The sequence below is a fragment of the Hypomesus nipponensis genome, chromosome 22, assembly GCF_054491055.1.
Source record: "Hypomesus nipponensis isolate SF chromosome 22, ASM5449105v1, whole genome shotgun sequence".
Taxonomy (NCBI): Eukaryota; Metazoa; Chordata; class Actinopteri; order Osmeriformes; family Osmeridae; genus Hypomesus; species Hypomesus nipponensis.
Window position 1 is genome coordinate 7,472,501 of NC_140382.1, and position 18,302 is coordinate 7,490,802.

Here is an 18,302-nt window from a genome sequence, read left to right on the forward strand (position 1 = left end):
TCTCTCTCTCTCTCTCTCTCTCTCTCTCTTTACCTCACTCACTCTCTCTCTCTCTCTCTCTCTCTCTCTCTCTCTCTCTCTCTCTCTCTCTCTCTCTCTCTCTCTCTCTCTCTCTCTCTCTCTCTGTGTGTGAGCGGGAGGGTCAGTATAATGCAGAACTAACTGGCTGTCAATCTAATTGAAGACTCGCTTCGCTGACACGCTCATTTCCCCTGTTCCTCTTTTGTGTGTGTGTGTGTGTGTGTGTCCTAGTGTAGGTGAGTAATGTTACCTCATCTGATGGGAGAACAGCTTGGGTATAGTCTCTTAACTGCAGACATTTCTTATGATGTTGTGGAGCAGCCTGTCAGTAGCAGTCATCCAGCCTATCACCTCAGAGCAGTCATCCAGCCTATCAACCAGTAGCAGTCATCTAGCCTATAACATAGGAGCGGTCAGCCAGCTAATCACCTAGGAGCTGTCTGCCAGCCTTTCAACCAGGAGCAGTCAGCCAGCCAACGCAATACTGACCACAAAAGGTAACATCCCGTGTGTCAGTATAGAGCACACACACACACACAGACACACACACACAAAGACAGACACACACAGACACACACACACACAGACACACACAGACACACACAGACACATACTACACCAGTACTGTACACGACACATCCACAGGTGCAGATACAGTAAGCCAGGCAAAGGAGGTGTGCATGTGTCGGTCATGCACACGACAGCTACCTGCTCCTGGCTAAACTGGATATATTTAGACTCAAGGTAGAAATAAAGCATTCAGTCCAAGCGAACAGCCTCAGTAAATAACATGGAGAGCAACCCATCTCATCTGTCACTATCACCACTCCCAGACGGCTGGAGGAGTAAGGGCTGCTGCATTTACTCTGGGCTTCTCAGAGAATAACAAATTGTTTGGAAAAATGTGTTTGAAACAGCTGCAGCAGCCTCCCAATGTCCTAGTCCCAGCCTCCCAGCCTTTTTCCTTCCCAATCCCTGTGTTTGGCCTCCAGCCTCCCAGCCTCCCTGCCTCCAAGCCTCCCTGCCTCCCAGCCTCCCTGCCTCCCAGCCTCCCTGCCTCCCAGCCTCCCTGCCTCCCAGGCTTCTAGTCCCCAGCTACCCCATGCCTCGAGATTGACTCCTTTCCCACCTCCATCTCACCTTCTCCTCTCTCCATACTCCCGGCTAATGTCCTGTCGCCCCCTTTCTTTCCTCCTCCATCACCTTTTCTATTTGCTTCTCTGCCTCTCCCTCCTTCCCCTCCATCTCATATTTCCTCCCTCCTTCCTCCATCTCTCTGTCCCTCTCTCCTCCTTATCTCTTTCTCTCCTGTCTCAGTGCTCCAGACTGTTCTGTCCAGCCTGTTTCACACCAATCAGCAGACGGAAATCACTTACCCTGTAGTCTGATAGGGTCAGGGGTGCAGAGCTAGTCTGAGACAAAACTCACACACACACACACACACACACACACACACACACACACACACACACACGTGTGTGCGTTCACAAACACCACAAGCTGACAAAAACAGGAAAATTGTTTCCTCTATGAATCAATGCCATTCTAGGATAAAAAAAAACATAAAAAATCTATCATAAACAAAATGGAGTGAGAAAAATATGTGTGTGTGTTTGTGTGTGTGTGCATTTATAGTGGCTCCTACATGCTGTATTGACAGCATTAACACCCACACACCTCAACTCCTGATCACACTTAACGTATCCCCAAAACTTGTGTGTGTGTCTCTTGATCACGTCGTTAAACAGCCCAGACACATGGAGAGGCTGAGTACCAGAGGTGGGGGAATTCCTTCTGGGATTATCCTGAACACACATGATTAAAATCCTAATCCCTGCAAGTCTACAATCTCAGCATTGCTCTGCCTTACAGACCTGCATCTATATGCTCTTGATGTGTGTGTAGGATGTGTATGACTATATGGTTGTGTATGCGCGCGTGTACGAAGCAGTGTAGGATCAATACAGCTCTCCTCACCAGGTTCAGAGGTGGGCCAGCCACAGAGAGTAAGTAACGTAAAGATTCAATTTACGCTGGAGCTGTGTATATGTGTGTTCCATTGCTCCCTTGTTATGTAGCCTCTTAGTAATTAGCTTCTCTGTAGCAGCATGAGAAAGATGGACCTGAATACTAATATTCAGCTGAGAGAACAGGTACACGGACACAAAAACACACGCACACACAGACACACATGCAAAATGTACACACACACACACATACCTAACACAAACGTGCAAACGTCTTGAAAATCTTGAAATAAATCAAAGTTAAGCAAAAATGCTTAAAGCAAAAATTGAAATAAACAGACAAAACGAACAAGTAGAAGTACTGTGCATGTACACACACACACACACACACACACAGTGTACACACTCTCCCAGAAACACACACATGCATGCAGACTCTGGGTCCAGGTGACATTGTGTGGAGCTATGTTTAGACTAAGCACTGCTGATGCTGGACAACACTGAACCTCTGTATCAGCTGTTTGTCTGCATCATCAACTCAGAAAATGCTGTTCACTCATACACGCCTTGCTCACCTGGAATACACATGCACAACTGCACGTGCATGCGCGCGCACACACACACGCAGACTGTAGAAGGAAAAGTTTATTAATCTATCAAACAATATCCAGTGTTGTATTTTCAGTCAACCAATCATTTCAAAAGTGTGCATTAGGGGTGTGTGTGTGTCTGTGTGTGTTTGTGTGTGTGTGTGATTTTTATAAATAGATTGGAGAGGGAGTGAGAGGAGCAAAGCTCAGGTGGTTATTAGCAAGAGGTCTTTTTGAAGCGGGATCAAACAACAGGCTTCTGTGTGTGTGTGTGTGTGTGTGTGTGTGTGTGAGTGTGTGTGTGTGTGTGTGTGTGTGTATATCTAAGGTGAAGGCCGATGCCTAGCATGGCTTTAGCTCATTAATCTTTCAGGAGGTTCCATGAGGGCTTTGATCCTGTGCTGCTCTCCTGGAGCCCGCTTACACACACACACACACAAACACACACACACACACACACACACACACACACACACACACACACACACACACACACACACACACACCCTTCAGTAACTCAGGAGGGCAGTGTGTTGAAACAGCAGGGTGTTAGGTGGAGACTCGTACACACAATCAGCACCTGGGGCTATCTAGCCAGTCATCCTGGAAAACTACAATACCCATAGATATAAGAGCCATAGACGAACACTGAGGCTATACATACTGCCTCCACACACACATACTGCCTCCACACAGCCATACTGCCTCCACACATCCATACTGCCTCCACACATACATACTGCCTCCACACATCCATACTGCCTCCACACATACATACTGCCTCCACACATACATACTGCCTCCACACATCCATACTGCCTCCACACATACATACTGCCTCCACACATACATACTGCCTCCACACATCCATACTGCCTCCACACATCCATACTGCCTCCACACAGCCATACTGCCTCCACACATACATACTGCCTCCACACATCCATACTGCCTCCACACATACATACTGCCTCCACACATCCATACTGCCTCCACACATCCATACTGCCTCCACACATACATACTGCCTCCACACATACATACTGCCTCCACACATACATACTGCTGCCACACATATACTGCCTCCACACAGAAAATAGGAAAGGATGCTATTTACTCTTGAATTTTCGAAGATGGCCAAACAACAATAATTTGCCCCAGAGCGAGCTGCAGTCTCCTTTCCTTTATTCGTCTCTCCTTGTCTCTTTTCTCCAGACAGTCAGATCCCCATCAGTGGACCCTGCTCTCTGATTGGTTAAAAGCTTCTGTCTGGGGAGATATCCCGCTATCACGGGAGCGGGAACCTGCGGGAGCGGGAAACTGCCTCATAGGTTCAATTAGGAACCAATCAGGACTGGCGGATAAATGGATTGGCTGGTCTGCCACCCTGTCTGACCAATCAGAGAGATAAGGCTGGCGACAGGCAGGGTGTTCTGATAGGCTGTCTTTGCTACTACAACATGCCAACCATGCCCTGTGAGGGTATTGTGTTCATCATAGGATGCTTCAAGTGGTATTTAAGAGACGTGTTAGAAATGCTCAGAAGACAAATTCAAAGTGAGAGAGTGAGAGAAATAAATATTTTGAGACAGAGAGAGAAATAGTTTGAGACAGAGAGAGAGAAAGAGAGAGGTAGAGAGAGAGAGAGAGAGAGAGAGAGAGAGAGAGAGAGGATAGGAGAGGAAGAGAGAGATTAAGAGAGACTGAGACAGAAAGAGAGTGAGGGAACTGTGTGTTTCCTTCCAGACAGCCTCTCCCTCCCTCCCTCCCTCCGCTCCTCCTCTGCACCTGGGGCTTTTCAGTAGCGCGAAGGGACCTCGGCCTGAACCTAAACACTCACACGCACGCGCGCGCACACACAAAACACATGCCCAAACACACACAAATGCACACAAACACACACACACACACACACTTCACCACAGAGCTACATGTTAATCTTGGCACAACTCTCACACTGTCTGGTTCTCTGTCATGTCTTCCTCCAGAGCACCTCCTCTCTGAGAACATCATCTCCTCATCATCCTTTTACCATCCCTACCAAGCTCTCCACCCAGCAGTCAGTGCGTAGATGTGTGGAGAGTATAATCTGAGATTAGGACCAGCCCATGCTGCATATTGACAGTAATCTCAGCATCTTGTTTGCGGGGCAGGGTAGAGAGTCAGATTAGGAGCCACAGTTTAATCCAGCGCTGATCATGTCCAGACGTTAACAGCATGAGCTCTCCACCAATCAAAACCCATTCCGGGGTGGGGGACAGCCAATCGCAGATGAGAGCAACCATGACTGAACAGCAGTGTTTTGTGTGTTTGTGGATGTGCATCTGCTGGGGTGTGTTGCACTGTGTGAGTGTGTGAGTGTGTGCATGTCCAGAGTGTGTCCACTCTTCATGTCCAGAGTAGAGATCTGGACAGCCTTCCGACGGCAGGACTTCTGACAACCAATCACCTCTCTCCAAATCAAATCCCTCAGCTTTGGTGAGCTCAGACCATGAGCCTGTGAGTGTGTATGTGTGTGAATGTGTAAGAGCACGTTTGTGTGTGTGAATGAGAATGTGTTTGTGTGTGTGTGTGGGTCTTCAGGACTGCTGTTCTATCACCGCTGCACATGGGCCAGCACAGCGGGGAGATTCTCTAATGATACTCCACTCACTGTGTGTGTGTGTGGATCTGTACCTGTGTGTGTGCAAGTGTATCCTGTATATACAAATACATGTAGGTTTCTAAGACATTCTGACAGTATTCTGTCAGCGCCATGTTTATTTAACACTTCAAGTGCACTCGATATCTCTGCCAGCACAAAGCAGCCCAGTCCCAACTGAGCAGCAGCAGCTAATCCCAACCCCTTGGGGCGGCAGACAAGCTCAATCAAGTGCACATTAAGTACTTGAGAAGAAGGAAGGCAGCTCAAGGTTTTAGGGAGAGTTAGCAAAGCTTCTCAGACTGAGGCCCGACAAGACAGCTGTTATTGTACATCCTTACACATCCTTCTCCCTGACCTGTCTAAATACTGGAGAAGGAGGAGAAGGAGGAGGGGAGGGGGGATGTGGGGCTGGGGGGGGGCGTGGAGGAGGGGGCGAGAGACAAGCACAAGACACCTCCGACCGGAAGAAGGTGGGGAGGGAGGATGGGTGTGACGTAGGGATGACTTCGGCGGATGACGTCACCGGGTAGTAAATCTGAAACTGGTGGGGGATGGGCAGGTCAGGGGGATGATGGATGCATGAGGGAACAGCTAAAAGAGGAAACCGCAGTCATACAATCAGGATATGGACCCCCATCAATACCCAGGGTAGACATCAGCATGATATCACCTCTCTCACACACACACACACACACACACACACACACTCTTTGAGTGCACACGCATCCAAATGCTGACAGCACCCACACTCACACTGATAACACACTCACACGATGAAAGAGAAAACCGGGGAGCGTGTGAGAGGGTGAAAGAGCACTTAGTCTGCGTGTGTGTGTGTGTGTGTGTGTGTGGGCACGCGTGAGTGTGTGTGTGTCCTATCAGCAGAAAGATGTGAGAGAGTCAGATAGTTCCTGTGAACACAAGCAGTGCAGTTTAAAGAGGGGAGGTCATCTCTGTCCCGTGATTGATGATGCGTGTGACTCAGTAAAACCGCGGGATGATATCAGCTCAAATCCTTTGTCAGCCTCTCTCTCTTCTCTTCTATATGTCCTCTCTCTCTTTACCCTTTCTCTCCCCGGCTCCTTTCCCTCGTCCCTCTGCTATCACTCTTTTGTCACTCTTGCCTTATCTCGCACACCCTCACACACCCTAACACACCTTAACACACCCTAACACACCCTCGCGCACAGAGTGTCATTAATTGAGTTAATCTTCTTTTCCTCCTTCTCTTCTTGCTGTCTTTGTCTTCCAGCCAAAAAACAGACACGCACACACACACACACACACAAACACACAGACACACAAACACACACAAACACGCACACATAGGTTCATTGAAGGTTTGTCTGCCTCCATAATATCCCTCAATGGCTGTGAGTGGGCATGTGTGTGTGTGTAAATCTATGTGTGTTCAGGGACACTGGCTAACAAGCGCTAGCAGTTAGCCAGTAGACTATCACTGTGTGGATATGCGTGTGTAGTCTATATGTGTTTAGAGACCTTGGCTAACAAGAGCTAGCACAGTAGTGTGTGTGTGTGTGTGTGAGTGTGTGTGTGTGTGTGTGTGTGTGTGTGTGAGTGTGTGTGTGTGTGTGTGTGCTGACACTGTCTTTAATGCTGAAGCATCTCAAGTCTACCACTCCTGCTTGAGTGACAGGCATCCCCAGAGAAGACACACACACACACACACATACACAGAGGACAGGTGGAGGAGAATGACAGACAGTCTGCTACTGTGTTGACTCTTGTTATCTGGTGTCTCTTAAAACACATAGACTGCTCTCCCTCCTTTCCTCTGTCTCCCTGTGCATGTGCGTGTGTGTGTGTGTCTGAGTGGGTGTGTGTGTGTGTGTGTGTGTGAGTGCGCATGCGACCTCGTGACAGGGCAGACTGCTCAGCTGAGCAACACAGGGCTGTGTGAAGGACTGGGCAATGCGTGACACCGCCCCCCCTCCCCCATCTCCCCTCTCTTCTCCCTAACCCTCGTCCTCTCCACCTTCCTCCACCCTCCCCCAGTCATGCCCTCTGGTCACGTGACCCCCAGCCAGCCTAAGCCGTCACACTGACTCTCCCTGTTCCCACTTAATGAGAAGACGGGACATCACCAAGGCACATTCAAACAACAACAACAACAACAAACAGCCGACTCAGCAGCTGTTGTCGTTATTCATGACGCACAGTGTGGACAGTCTGTAGGAGGCTGGTGACCGTGCTGCTGGGGGACCCACGGAGGCTACAGGAGCCAACACCGACAGGAAACAGCTAGCAACTTGTGGGAAGCAGCTAATAGCTAGCAGGAAGTAACTAGCAGCTAGCAGGAAGTGGCTAGCACCTAGCAAGCTAGTAAGGAAATGGACACTAGAATGCCAATACCGATTCATACTCATTTAGCGTATCATATGTTCATGTAATGTGTACTCACCCAGCTGGCTAGCACAGAGTATGTACTAGTGTATAGATGTTGTGTGGACTTATCTGGCTTGCAGATCATTTTTAGTGTACACTGGCAACCATCTGGCTTGCACATCATATTTTGTGTGCACAGATGTGTGCACTGGCCTAGTTGGCGAGCACATGGTGTGTACTGGGTACAGTAGTGTATGGATGCAGTGTGTACTCACCCAGCTGGCTGCGTCTCTGTGCGTAGGCCACCACCACTGCTGCCAACACCACACAACACAGGGACGTCACGCTGTTGGCCATCTGAGGAGGAGACAGAGACATGCTCAGGGTCAAGGGTCAGGGGCTTCTCTGGGCTTCTATGTGTCCTTGCTTCAGAACTCGGTCCACTCCTTACTCTCTCTTTTTCTGTTTGTGTCTAATCTCCCATCTCCCATGTCTCTCTCTCTCTCTCTCTCTCTCTCTCTCTCTCTCTCTCTCTCTCTCTCTCTCTCTCACTCTCTCACTCTCTCCCTCTTTCACGCCGTCCCTCTGACCTCTCTCTCTCTGTCTGTCTCTCTTGGAATGCTCTTTCCCTTTCTCCCTCTTCTTCTGCAGCCTCTCTCTTCTTTCTGTCTGTCTCTCCTCTCCTCCTCCTCATCTTTCTCTCCACCCTGGTCCAGCCCTGCTCATTAGTCTGTTGCTGTGGGCAGTCCCGGACAGACCCTAGCTCTTAAAGGGCCAGTACAGTCCCAGATCTATCCCAAGATCCTACAGTCCATCTATGTATCTATGCATCTATTTGTCTGCCTGCCTGCCTGCCTGCCTGCCTGCTCTCCTGTCTCTCTTTCTGTCTGCCTGTCATCTACATATGCACAGCACAGGAGAGCAGAGCGGAGTTTCAGAAGGAGGGAGGGGCGTGTCTACAATGCCTCTCAAGATGACTGACAGCTCCCACACCCCTGTAGAAAAGGAAGAGCGACTGACAGGGGTGAAATTAAAATTGCATCCCTTGTCATTGCTTCATAATCCTCGTCTTTCCCTTTCTCCCTTTCTTTCAATCTCTCTCTCTCTCTCTCTCTCTCTCTCTCTCTCTCTCTCTCTCTCTCTCTCTCTCTCTCTCTCTCTCTCTTTCCCTCACTCTGTCCCATAAGTAACATTTAATCCATCAAACAGAGGAACAATGAGTTGAAGATATGACAGCTTTAGAACCACCCCCCCTGCTCTCACCCCCTGCTCTCACCCCCTGCTCTCACCCATCATATCAAAACTCAGTAGACAATCATACCCTCTTCCCTCCGTTTATTTTCCCTCGTTTTTATTTATTCATTTCTTATTTCCGAGAAGCATGATCCAACCAGCGCTTAATTAAAATATATAATTCATGGCTGTATTGAATGTTCTGTTCTTTGTGGAGTCCAACTGGAAATTAGCATTTAAATTGGCAATACAAATCTGAATACAGGAAGGGGAGAGGAGAGGAGAGGAGGAAAATGAGAGGAAAGAAGGGGAGGAAAGGAAAGAAGGAGAGGAGGAAAGAGTGATAGGAGAGAAGAGAAGCTTGACAGGTTCCAGAGACACTGCCAGCATCCATCCAGACTCTTCCCACCACCTGTCACTCACAGGACCACACCACTTGTGTCCAGGACCTTGTGTTTCCATCAGCCCCACGGTCAGTGCCTGGACCTTGTGTGTCCATCAGGCCCACGGTCAGTGCCTGGACCTTGTGTGTCCATCAGGCCCACGGTCAGTGCCTGGACCTTGTGTGTCCATCAGGCCCACGGTCAGTGCCTGGACCTTGTGTGTGTGTCCATCCAGGCCCAGGCCTCAACTGGACCAAGAGCCACCCAGCCACCCAACCTAACACATCAGCTCTCTAGTTATCAACAATACAAAGCAGGAGATTTCAACACTCATTCACACATGGTCATGGATATTCACACTCGTCTTCCCCAGGGAGGTCAGGGCAGAGTACAGGTTGCAGTTAATAAAGTTACAAGAGCAATATAGATTCATGTCACTGCTTCCATTGATCTCTCTTTCCTGTGTGTTTTATTTGTGTGTTTTGTGTGTACAGTGTTGGGATTATGTGTGGTGGAATGGTGTGTCTGCATTGTCTGTGTGTGTGTGTGTGTGTGTGTGTGTGTGTTTATGTGCTCAAAGTTTGTGTGTGTGCTTGTATGTCTGTAAAAACGAGTCATGTGATGCGCTGTCCTTCCCTCCTCCCTAATGAAGGGATGTTTCCCAGGAGCCTTTGTAGCACCTCATTCTAATTCCCTCATCAATCCTAGTCATCAATGACCTCAGCACTGACAGACCATAATACTCCAGAATACATCTGGCATTTAGCGAGACATACTGGCTGGATGGACTTGACCTTTCCCTGTTACCGTGGCGATCGCAGCTTGCTAAACCCAATCACTACTTCTCTGCCTGAGGCTTATTAGCTACCTATATGCAACACACCACATGTTTCATGACACGTGCTACAAACCAAACACTACACACCATTGATCCACATGTCACACACTAAACACTATGTGCTACACGCTTCACACTGAATGCTGCACCATGCAGGCTACAGGCGAAAGTTACGTGAACTGGTGATGGTGAAAATGGTGATGGTGTTAGTGAGGAGAAGAGTCTGGGTTGGCTTGCGTGTTTTGTTCTGTGATCGCGTGTGTGTGTTGACTGTGAGCTAGCGTATTGGTTAATGTTTCAGTGGAGCAACCTGGTAGGGGGGAAGGAGATTATTTTTTCAAGTGTGGATATGTGTGTGTGTGGATGTGTGTGTGTGTGTTGCCATCTGGACCTCCTGTCTTCAGCTGCAGATTGGCTCCCACACAAACACACCTTTACCCTCTTCTCCTTCACCCCTGACCCTCTCTAAGTGTATCAAACTAAGAGAAACATAGCAGGAGTGTATGTGTGTGTGAGGTAGGGCGTGGAGACTTATGATGACTGTGATGTGTGTGCGTGTGTGTGTGTGCTTGTAAGTGTGTGTGCGTGCCTTTGCATGTTAGTGTAATGTTCCGCAAGGCAGGTGTGTATGTTCCGCAAGGCAGGTTTCCCAAGTCAACACAGCTGACAGTCACACACACACACACACACACACACACTCTCACACACAAAGCAACAGAACATGACAGAGTAGGAGAAGACAGGGTCAGACAGGGTAGGACTGGACCAGCCACACACTGCATCTGAGGTGTGTACTGACAGACTATGGAGGACCGTTCTGCACCAGGCCACCCAGACTGTTTACACACACACACATTCACACACACACATTCACACACACACTCACACACACACACACACCGCAGCATGCTCTAGCTTGAGACTCCCTTGTCAATGGACTGACTGTCAGAGAGGAGGAGTCTGCTCTCCACAGAGACCGGCTATTAGTCTCATTGCTAATTTTATATGTGCCGTTTAGACACACACACACAAACGTACACATTTCTATGAGGTCTGGGAGTGCTGGGTGGCCATGAAGCTTGGCCTGGAAAACAGGCAGCGGTATTCAAGAACACGCACACACACACACACATTCCCACCACCATATACACACATTCAACCAACAACTACCCCGTTGATAGTCTAACCTGGGTAAGCTGTTGGTAGCATCAGAAATAGAAACAGACTGTTTACTGTTTACAGACTGGTGTCTTACACCAGCCAGCCAATCAGTCAGCCAGTCAGCCACATCATCAGCCAATCGTACTGCAAAGACAATCAGTCACACTATCAGTGAGCCAACCAGTCAGTAAAGACAATCAGTCACACTATCAGTGAGCCAACCAGTCAGTCAGTCAGACAGTCTAATCTCAGGGTGTCGTGTGTTTTGTGAGGACAGAGAGAAGTTTATTGCCGAGGAGCAGAACTGAGGTGAAGCTAGGAGAGGAGAAGTAAGGAGGGGAGGGGAGGGGAGGGGAGGGGAGGGGAGGGGAGGGGAGGGGAGGGGAGGGGAGGGGAGGGGAGGGGAGGGGAGGGGAGGGGAGGGGAGGGGAGGGGAGGGGAGGGGAGGGGAGGGGAGGGGAGGGGAGGGGAGGGGAGGGGAGGGGAGGGGAGGGGAGGGGAGGGGCAAGGCGAGGCGAGGCGAGGCGAGGAGGAGGCGAGGAGAGGAGGGGCAACGCAAAGCAAGGCAAAGCAAGGCAAAGCAAAGCAAGGCAAAGCAAGGCAAGGCAAGGCAAGGCAAGGCAAGGCAAGGCAAGGCAAGGCAAGGCAAGGCAAGGCAAGGCAAGGCAAGGCAAGGCAAGGCAAGGCAAAGCAAGGCAAAGCAAGGCAAGGAGAGGAGACAGCAATCTGGTCGCTGAATCAGCCCTGTGACCTAGGGCAAACTTCTGTCAGAAGGGCAAAGAGCTCACACACATACACACTCATTCACACAGACATGCAAGCATTGGCTGACGACAGCACTTTACAATCTTCAAAGGAACTCTAGAACGCTGAGTTATCTTTCACTTCATTAGCCAATAAAGTGAGAGCGCTCAGCAAGAAGTCTGAGTGAAGCCCCTCCCCCCTATGGGTCATAGCCTATTGGTTCTGGTTCTTTCTATTTGTCTCTCTGTTTATGTCTGTTCAGTGATTAGTGTAAAGTATGTGTTGTGTTTAGTGTGTCAGGTTTATTGTGTGTCTGGTGTAGTGTGTTGTACGAGGGTTTGTGGTGTGTGTAGGTGGGTGTGCAGGTGGCTCTGGCAGTGTGTGTGTGTGTGTGTGAGTGTGTGTGAGTGTGTGTGTGGGGGGGGGGGGGGAGGCTCAGTGTGGCACATCTCTCATCAGGGGCCTGTCACAACCATTAGGACAGTATTCCTAGCACCCCCCCCCCCACACACACACACACACACCCATTCGCCTCTTCACTGCTTATCAGCCAGCCAATCCATTACTGGGATTGGGAGCTGGCTGCCACTACCCCCCCCCCCCCCACACACACACACACACAGACTCCTACCCCCAACACACACACACACAACCTCTCCCCATCCCCCCATGGTTGGCTGTAAATGCAGTGGGGAGATCTTCCATCAGGATTGGCTCAGCATAGGTCCTCTTGGCCTATGCTGCAAGAGGAAGTGCCAAAACATGAGAGGAGAGGAGGAGAGAGGAGAGGAGGAGAGAGGAGAGGAGGAGAGAGGAGGAAGAGGAAATGTCAAAGAGAGAGGAGCAGTGGAGCTGAAGCAGAATGTTTTTTCTAGCCTCGGGCCTCTCTCTGTCACCCCCTTTTCCTCCTCTCTTCCCCTCTCGTCCATCCTCCCTTCCCCTCTCTCCGTCCCCCTGCCCTGCTCCGGCTACTGTAGGGTTTATATAAGGCTGTTTGTGTAGTAACTGCTGACACCTCGTTAGGACATCTTACATAACATCCCTCACCCTCTGTTCTGTCTGCTGCCTACCAGCTGTCCTTCACAGAGAGGCAGGAGGGAGGGAGAGAGAGAGGGCATGGAGGGGGAGAGAGAGGAGAGAGGGGTGGGGCATCTCTAGACTTCCATATTCTCCGTTTCAGTGTCCACGCCTTGAGGAGGCAGACAGTCCCTCATTCGCCCCCCCCCCCCCCCCCGCTGGTGTCTACCGTCAGACCAAGACGAGTGGACGTCCTCCAAATCCACCTCTCAAGCGTGCACACACACACACACACACTCACACTCACACACAAACACCTGCCCACAGATGTGACTTGGGCCAAATCGATCCCTCGTCTCCTGTTGGTGGAGAGCCGGGCCCCTTGAAGAGAACAGCTGAGTGAACAGAGATTATACACATCTGCTCAGCCCCACACATGCAAACATACTCTCACTTCTGCACGCCAACCAACCTGACGAGAGGCGAGGGGAAGGGAGAGGGGAGGGGGGAGAGGAGAGGGGAGGAGAGGGGGGTAAAGAGGAGATCGATGCAAGATGGTTGATTACCTCGCATGTCATCTCCAGATCTACCTGACTGGGCTGTCTGCTCAGCTGAAATACTCCTTACATGGGCCTCACACAGGCCTGCACACACACACACACACACACACACACAGACGCACACATAAACACTCCCAATCCCTGCCTCACAACAATCAGCATTCAGACGTATTGGAAAAGTTGAGTTCCTGGGGTTTCAAATGAGAGTATTGATCCCCAGTTGTCCTACTGTCCTCCTCCTCAAAGTCATCTCCAGGTCCATCTGTGCTCCCGCTCCTTCTCCTGGGCTGTGCTACCGAGGAAGACATGACCAAGGCTCCCGCCTGTCACCTCACGTCTGCTCCAATCAGGGTCTGTCTAACGAAGGGGGGGTGGGGCCGTTCTATTCCAGGGACATCTGCCCTGCTGCCTGCTCGGCCAGGAATGTACCGAGGGACTACAGTTCAAATGGTCGACAGTAGCGCTTTTCCTGCAGCAAGCCATTGAGGACTACATCCAAGATGGCGGACATCGTTTCCACTATTTCGTGGCCCATTGCCGGCGTCGGTCACCATCATTTGTTTTCCTCGAAAGCTTCATTTGCATCCTGTCTCTTTCCCTCTCCCTCCCTCCCCCCTCTCTCTCTCTCTCTCTCTCTCTCTCTCTCTCTCTCCTTCTCTCTGTTTCGCTCTCATAGTCTGGTGGTAAATGGTGCTCTAACAGAGCTGCTGGCTAATGGAGTTTATTTCCATGCTCCTCTTTGAGTATCCATTGACAAGGTGCCTTAGGCGTAGAAGAGAGGAGGTCGGCTCCTCTCCCCCTTCTCTTCCTCCTTCCACTGCAGCTCTCTTCATGCTCCCCTAGTCTGCACGTCTGGGTGGCAGGCAGCTTGTAAGATAATACATTTGGAGCTCCAGTGAGTTATTGATTGGGCTTCTCTCCAGAAGGGTAATTTTTTTTGGTAGAAGATTAGAGAGAAGCGTTGCACATTCCAAGGTGAAGGGACTGTTTGCATTCTGATGGTTGTAAAGTGTCTCTGTTTAAGAGGAATGGAGGGATGGGGTGGAGTGCAGAGAGGGAGAGGAGTCGAAAGGAGACGGGAGGTCCACGCTTTGACTCCTGAGTGGGTCTACACTGCTCTATCCTCGCTCCTGATAAGGCCAGGCCAAACCACACAAGACCAGACCAGACCAGACCAGGCCAGGCCAGGCCAAACCAGGCCAGACCAGACCAGGCCAGGCCAGGCCAGGCCAAACCAGGCCAGGCCAGGCCAGGCCAGGCCAGGCCAGGCCAGGCCAGGCCAAACCAGACCAGGCCAGGCCAGGCCAAACCAGACTAGACAAGGCCAAACCGGATTATAATGTAATAGATTCCAATAGATTCTTGCTTGGTCTGAGTTGCTTTTACCCTAGCCCTCAGCAGATCACCTGATCACCACTGTTCCATGCTGTTGTGCAATCACAGGGGTGTTGTTGATCTGTAATGGATTGCCCGAGGGGACATCGTCCGTCTAACTGTATCAGCACCAGGCGGTTGGAGAGGACACAGTCAGGACAGCCATCAATCAACCAGAAGAGGATGCATTATCTCATGGAGATAACATTTTTTTATAAGAGCCACACTGTACAAGTACATTATCACGCCTCATCAGACCTGCATCATTAATCACTTTGGCATCTATTAATGTGCGTGCATCAGAGATGGAGGATCTACATGGTGTGGGACTCACGGCAACAACATCAATGCCCTCGCAAGGTGACTCTACAGAACCTAGAACAACAAAGTGTTCTGGAAAAGGAGTTCTAATTGAATGATTCAGATAGACCTTTTGGAGAACCCAACATAGATCCCAAGGAATCCATAATGGGATATTAGAACCAATTTAGAACTTATAGGAACTGGTAGAACCCACAGTAAGGAGTGGAAGCCAGCCTCCACAGCACTGTCAGAGGGAGTTCTCCTGCCAAGGCCGTGATCGATGCTCCAACACACTCCAAATCAGTGAGCTCTCTGCCAACAAAGCTAATACTGGGAACACAATCTCTTCTATCCCTAGTCTCACACTATCTCTCCCTCTCTCCCGCTCCACTTCTCTCTCTTTCTCTCTCCTCACCCCAACACTCCGCCTCTCTCTTTCTCTTCCTCCTTCCTTCGAGCCACCTCGTTCTGTTCCTCTCTCTGGGAGAAAGCTCAATCTTTATCATAACAAATCAAGTTTCAGAGACATTGAAACACTTAGCAGGGCTTAATGGCTCTCCCAGCATCCTCTCTGTTCCCATGAACCCTGAAGTGGAGGGAATCCGACCACAACCGTGACCCTGAGTCTGGGTCGACGCTTGTGGGGTGCTTGTGGGAACGCACTTTATATGTAAACATTGTCTTCCTATTCTTAGCAGGGGTAGAAATAGCAGTAGCAGTAGTAGTGGTAGCAGAAGTCCTAGGATGATCATGTGCACATTGATGTGCGGAAGACCCAGGCAGTCATTAGACCAAGAGTCTCGCCTCCTGACAGCAGGACCTGCTGCTCAGGGCAGATTGATCCTGGCTGATCCAGGCTGCTGCCCCTCACTCTCAACATCTGCTCTCGACACACTCTGACTGCTCCGTCTAAGAGGCCATATCCTTCTTAGACAGGAAGCGCATCGCGGCAAACAGCTCTAATGGAGGCGGAGTAGACGGGAGAGGAAAGGAAGGAGACAAGAGGACGAGAGGAGGCAGGCAGGCAGGCTGGTTTCATGGTGGGCGATTTGGCGGGATGAAACAGGAAGTGACAGTCTTGTCTTGTGGTTGTGGATCTCCTGTGTCTGAGATGTGAGAAAGACTCTTTGTGAAATCTCCAAGGACGGTCTGCCCAGCCAATTGGGAGCCCAGAAGGAGAGACCCGGGGTTGGACCGCTGTTGTGACAGAGAGAGACCCCCGACAGCTGAGACGTGCCGCCCTCCACTCATTGGTCTCCCCGGAGAAGGCACATGACAGTCTAACCGCCCCGATCCCACACGTTTCCAGCAAGTTCAAGACCAGCGCGGTCGCGTACCGTTTGAACATGTTTTCCGATGTTTATAAACCCTCACATGTTTGGTTCTGTTGTTATGATGGACGGCTTGCTCTTGGTAAACACAGTTTGTAATGATGGTTCGATGTTCCTAACAGAACAATGGTAAACTGATGCAACAGCACACACATGGAACAGTACACCAGTATACTCTTAATATTTTTTGAACGTTTGTTCTCTTTTTTGGGGGGGGAAATTTGGGCAATATTTCATTTATTTTTTGACAGTGCCGGTTTGAGAGAGACAGGAAAGGCATAGGAGGGAAGGTGGGGATGACATACAGCAGAAGGCTCAGCCTGGAAATGAAGCCGGGCCGCTACTGTAAGGCCTCAACTCATGTGACACGCTCTCTACCTGGTGAGCCACCAGGACGCCTCCACACCTGAATGCTCTTAACGCTCCATACCACACACCAGAGGAAGACCGGGGAGGGCAGGGCTGCAGGACATTGAAAAGGAGCAGAATGAAGGAGGGTGGACAAGGGAAGGGTAGAGTAGCAGGGCCGGTTAGTGGTGGGTAGAGGAGGATAGACCAGGGCGAGAATAGACCAGGACAGAATAAACCAGGCCAGGATAGAGGAGGATAGGATAGACCAGGATAGGATAGACCAGGACAGGATAGAGGAGGATAGGATAGACCAGGGCAGGGTACAGGAGGGTAGACCAGGGCAGGGTACAGGAGGGTAGACCAGGGCAGGGTACAGGAGGGTAGACCAGGGCAGGGTACAGGAGGGTAGACCAGGGCAGGGTACAGGAGGGTAGACCAGGGCAGGGTACAGGAGGGTAGACCAGGGCAGGGTACAGGAGGGTAGACCAGGGCAGGGTACAGGAGGGTAGACCAGGGCAGGGTACAGGAGGGTAGACCAGGGCAGGGTACAGGAGGGTAGACCCGGGCAGGGTACAGGAGGGTAGACCCAGGCAGGGTACAGGAGGGTAGACCAGGGCAGGGTACAGGAGGGTAGACCAGGGCAGGGTACAGGAGGGTAGACGAGGACAGGGTACAGGAGGGTAGACCAGGGCAGGGTACAGGAAGGTAGACCAGGAGGGCAGACTGCCAGGAGAGCTCTCAGAGGCTGCAGGCTAAATATGTCTCCATGTGGTCAGGATGGTTCACAGGGGGAGGGAGCGGGCGGAGGCAGGGGGGCGTGGAGACACAGGGAGGCAGGGGAGGTGGGGGGACACAAGGAGACAGGGGGGAGGTAGGGAGACGGGGGAGGTGGGGAGACACAGAGAGGAGGGCAAGGGGGCCAGATCGGAAGTGCATAAGAAAGCCATGTTCAGTCAGAGACTTAAAGAAACAACATCCTCTGATAAAATGCACACATGCAATCACACACACACACACACACACACACGCACAGCATTGCGATAGCAGGGAATGGTGAGGTAAGAGGCTGCTCCTCTGGGGTGAAACGCTGCTTTAACTAGATTTATACTACAAAGCTGTTGGGATTAGAGCGATGGCAGCCTTCCATTAGGAGGGAGAGGGAGAGAGGGAACACAGGGAATAAAGAGAAAGGGAGAGAGAGAACAGAGAGAAAGCAGAGAAACAGAACTAAAGAGAGAGGAAGGGAGGGAGGGAAACGGAGAGAAACAGAGAGAGAAAGAGACAGAGTGAGAGAAGAGAGAAAACAGAGAGAGATGGAGCAGAGGGGAAAAAACTGAGAGAGTACCATGAAGAGAGAACAAGGGTGCAGAGAGAGGAGGCTTAGAGAGAGAGAGAGAGAGAGAGAGAGAGAGAGAGAGAAGGCAAAGACAGAGCAGCGG

At 50.6% G+C, this 18,302-nt stretch overlaps 1 protein-coding gene across 2 annotated transcripts in view; it reads right to left on the minus strand.

Moving 5' to 3' along the window:
• Window positions 1-18,302, minus strand: part of cntfr (ciliary neurotrophic factor receptor) — a 78,646-nt gene that overhangs the window by 40,924 nt on the left and 19,420 nt on the right. For both annotated transcript variants that reach the window (XM_084687184.1, XM_084687185.1), the window contains exon 2: window positions 7,844-7,925. In XM_084687184.1, the coding sequence (XP_084543310.1) occupies window positions 7,844-7,925 (82 nt within the window). The remainder of the gene's footprint in view (window positions 1-7,843; window positions 7,926-18,302) is intronic.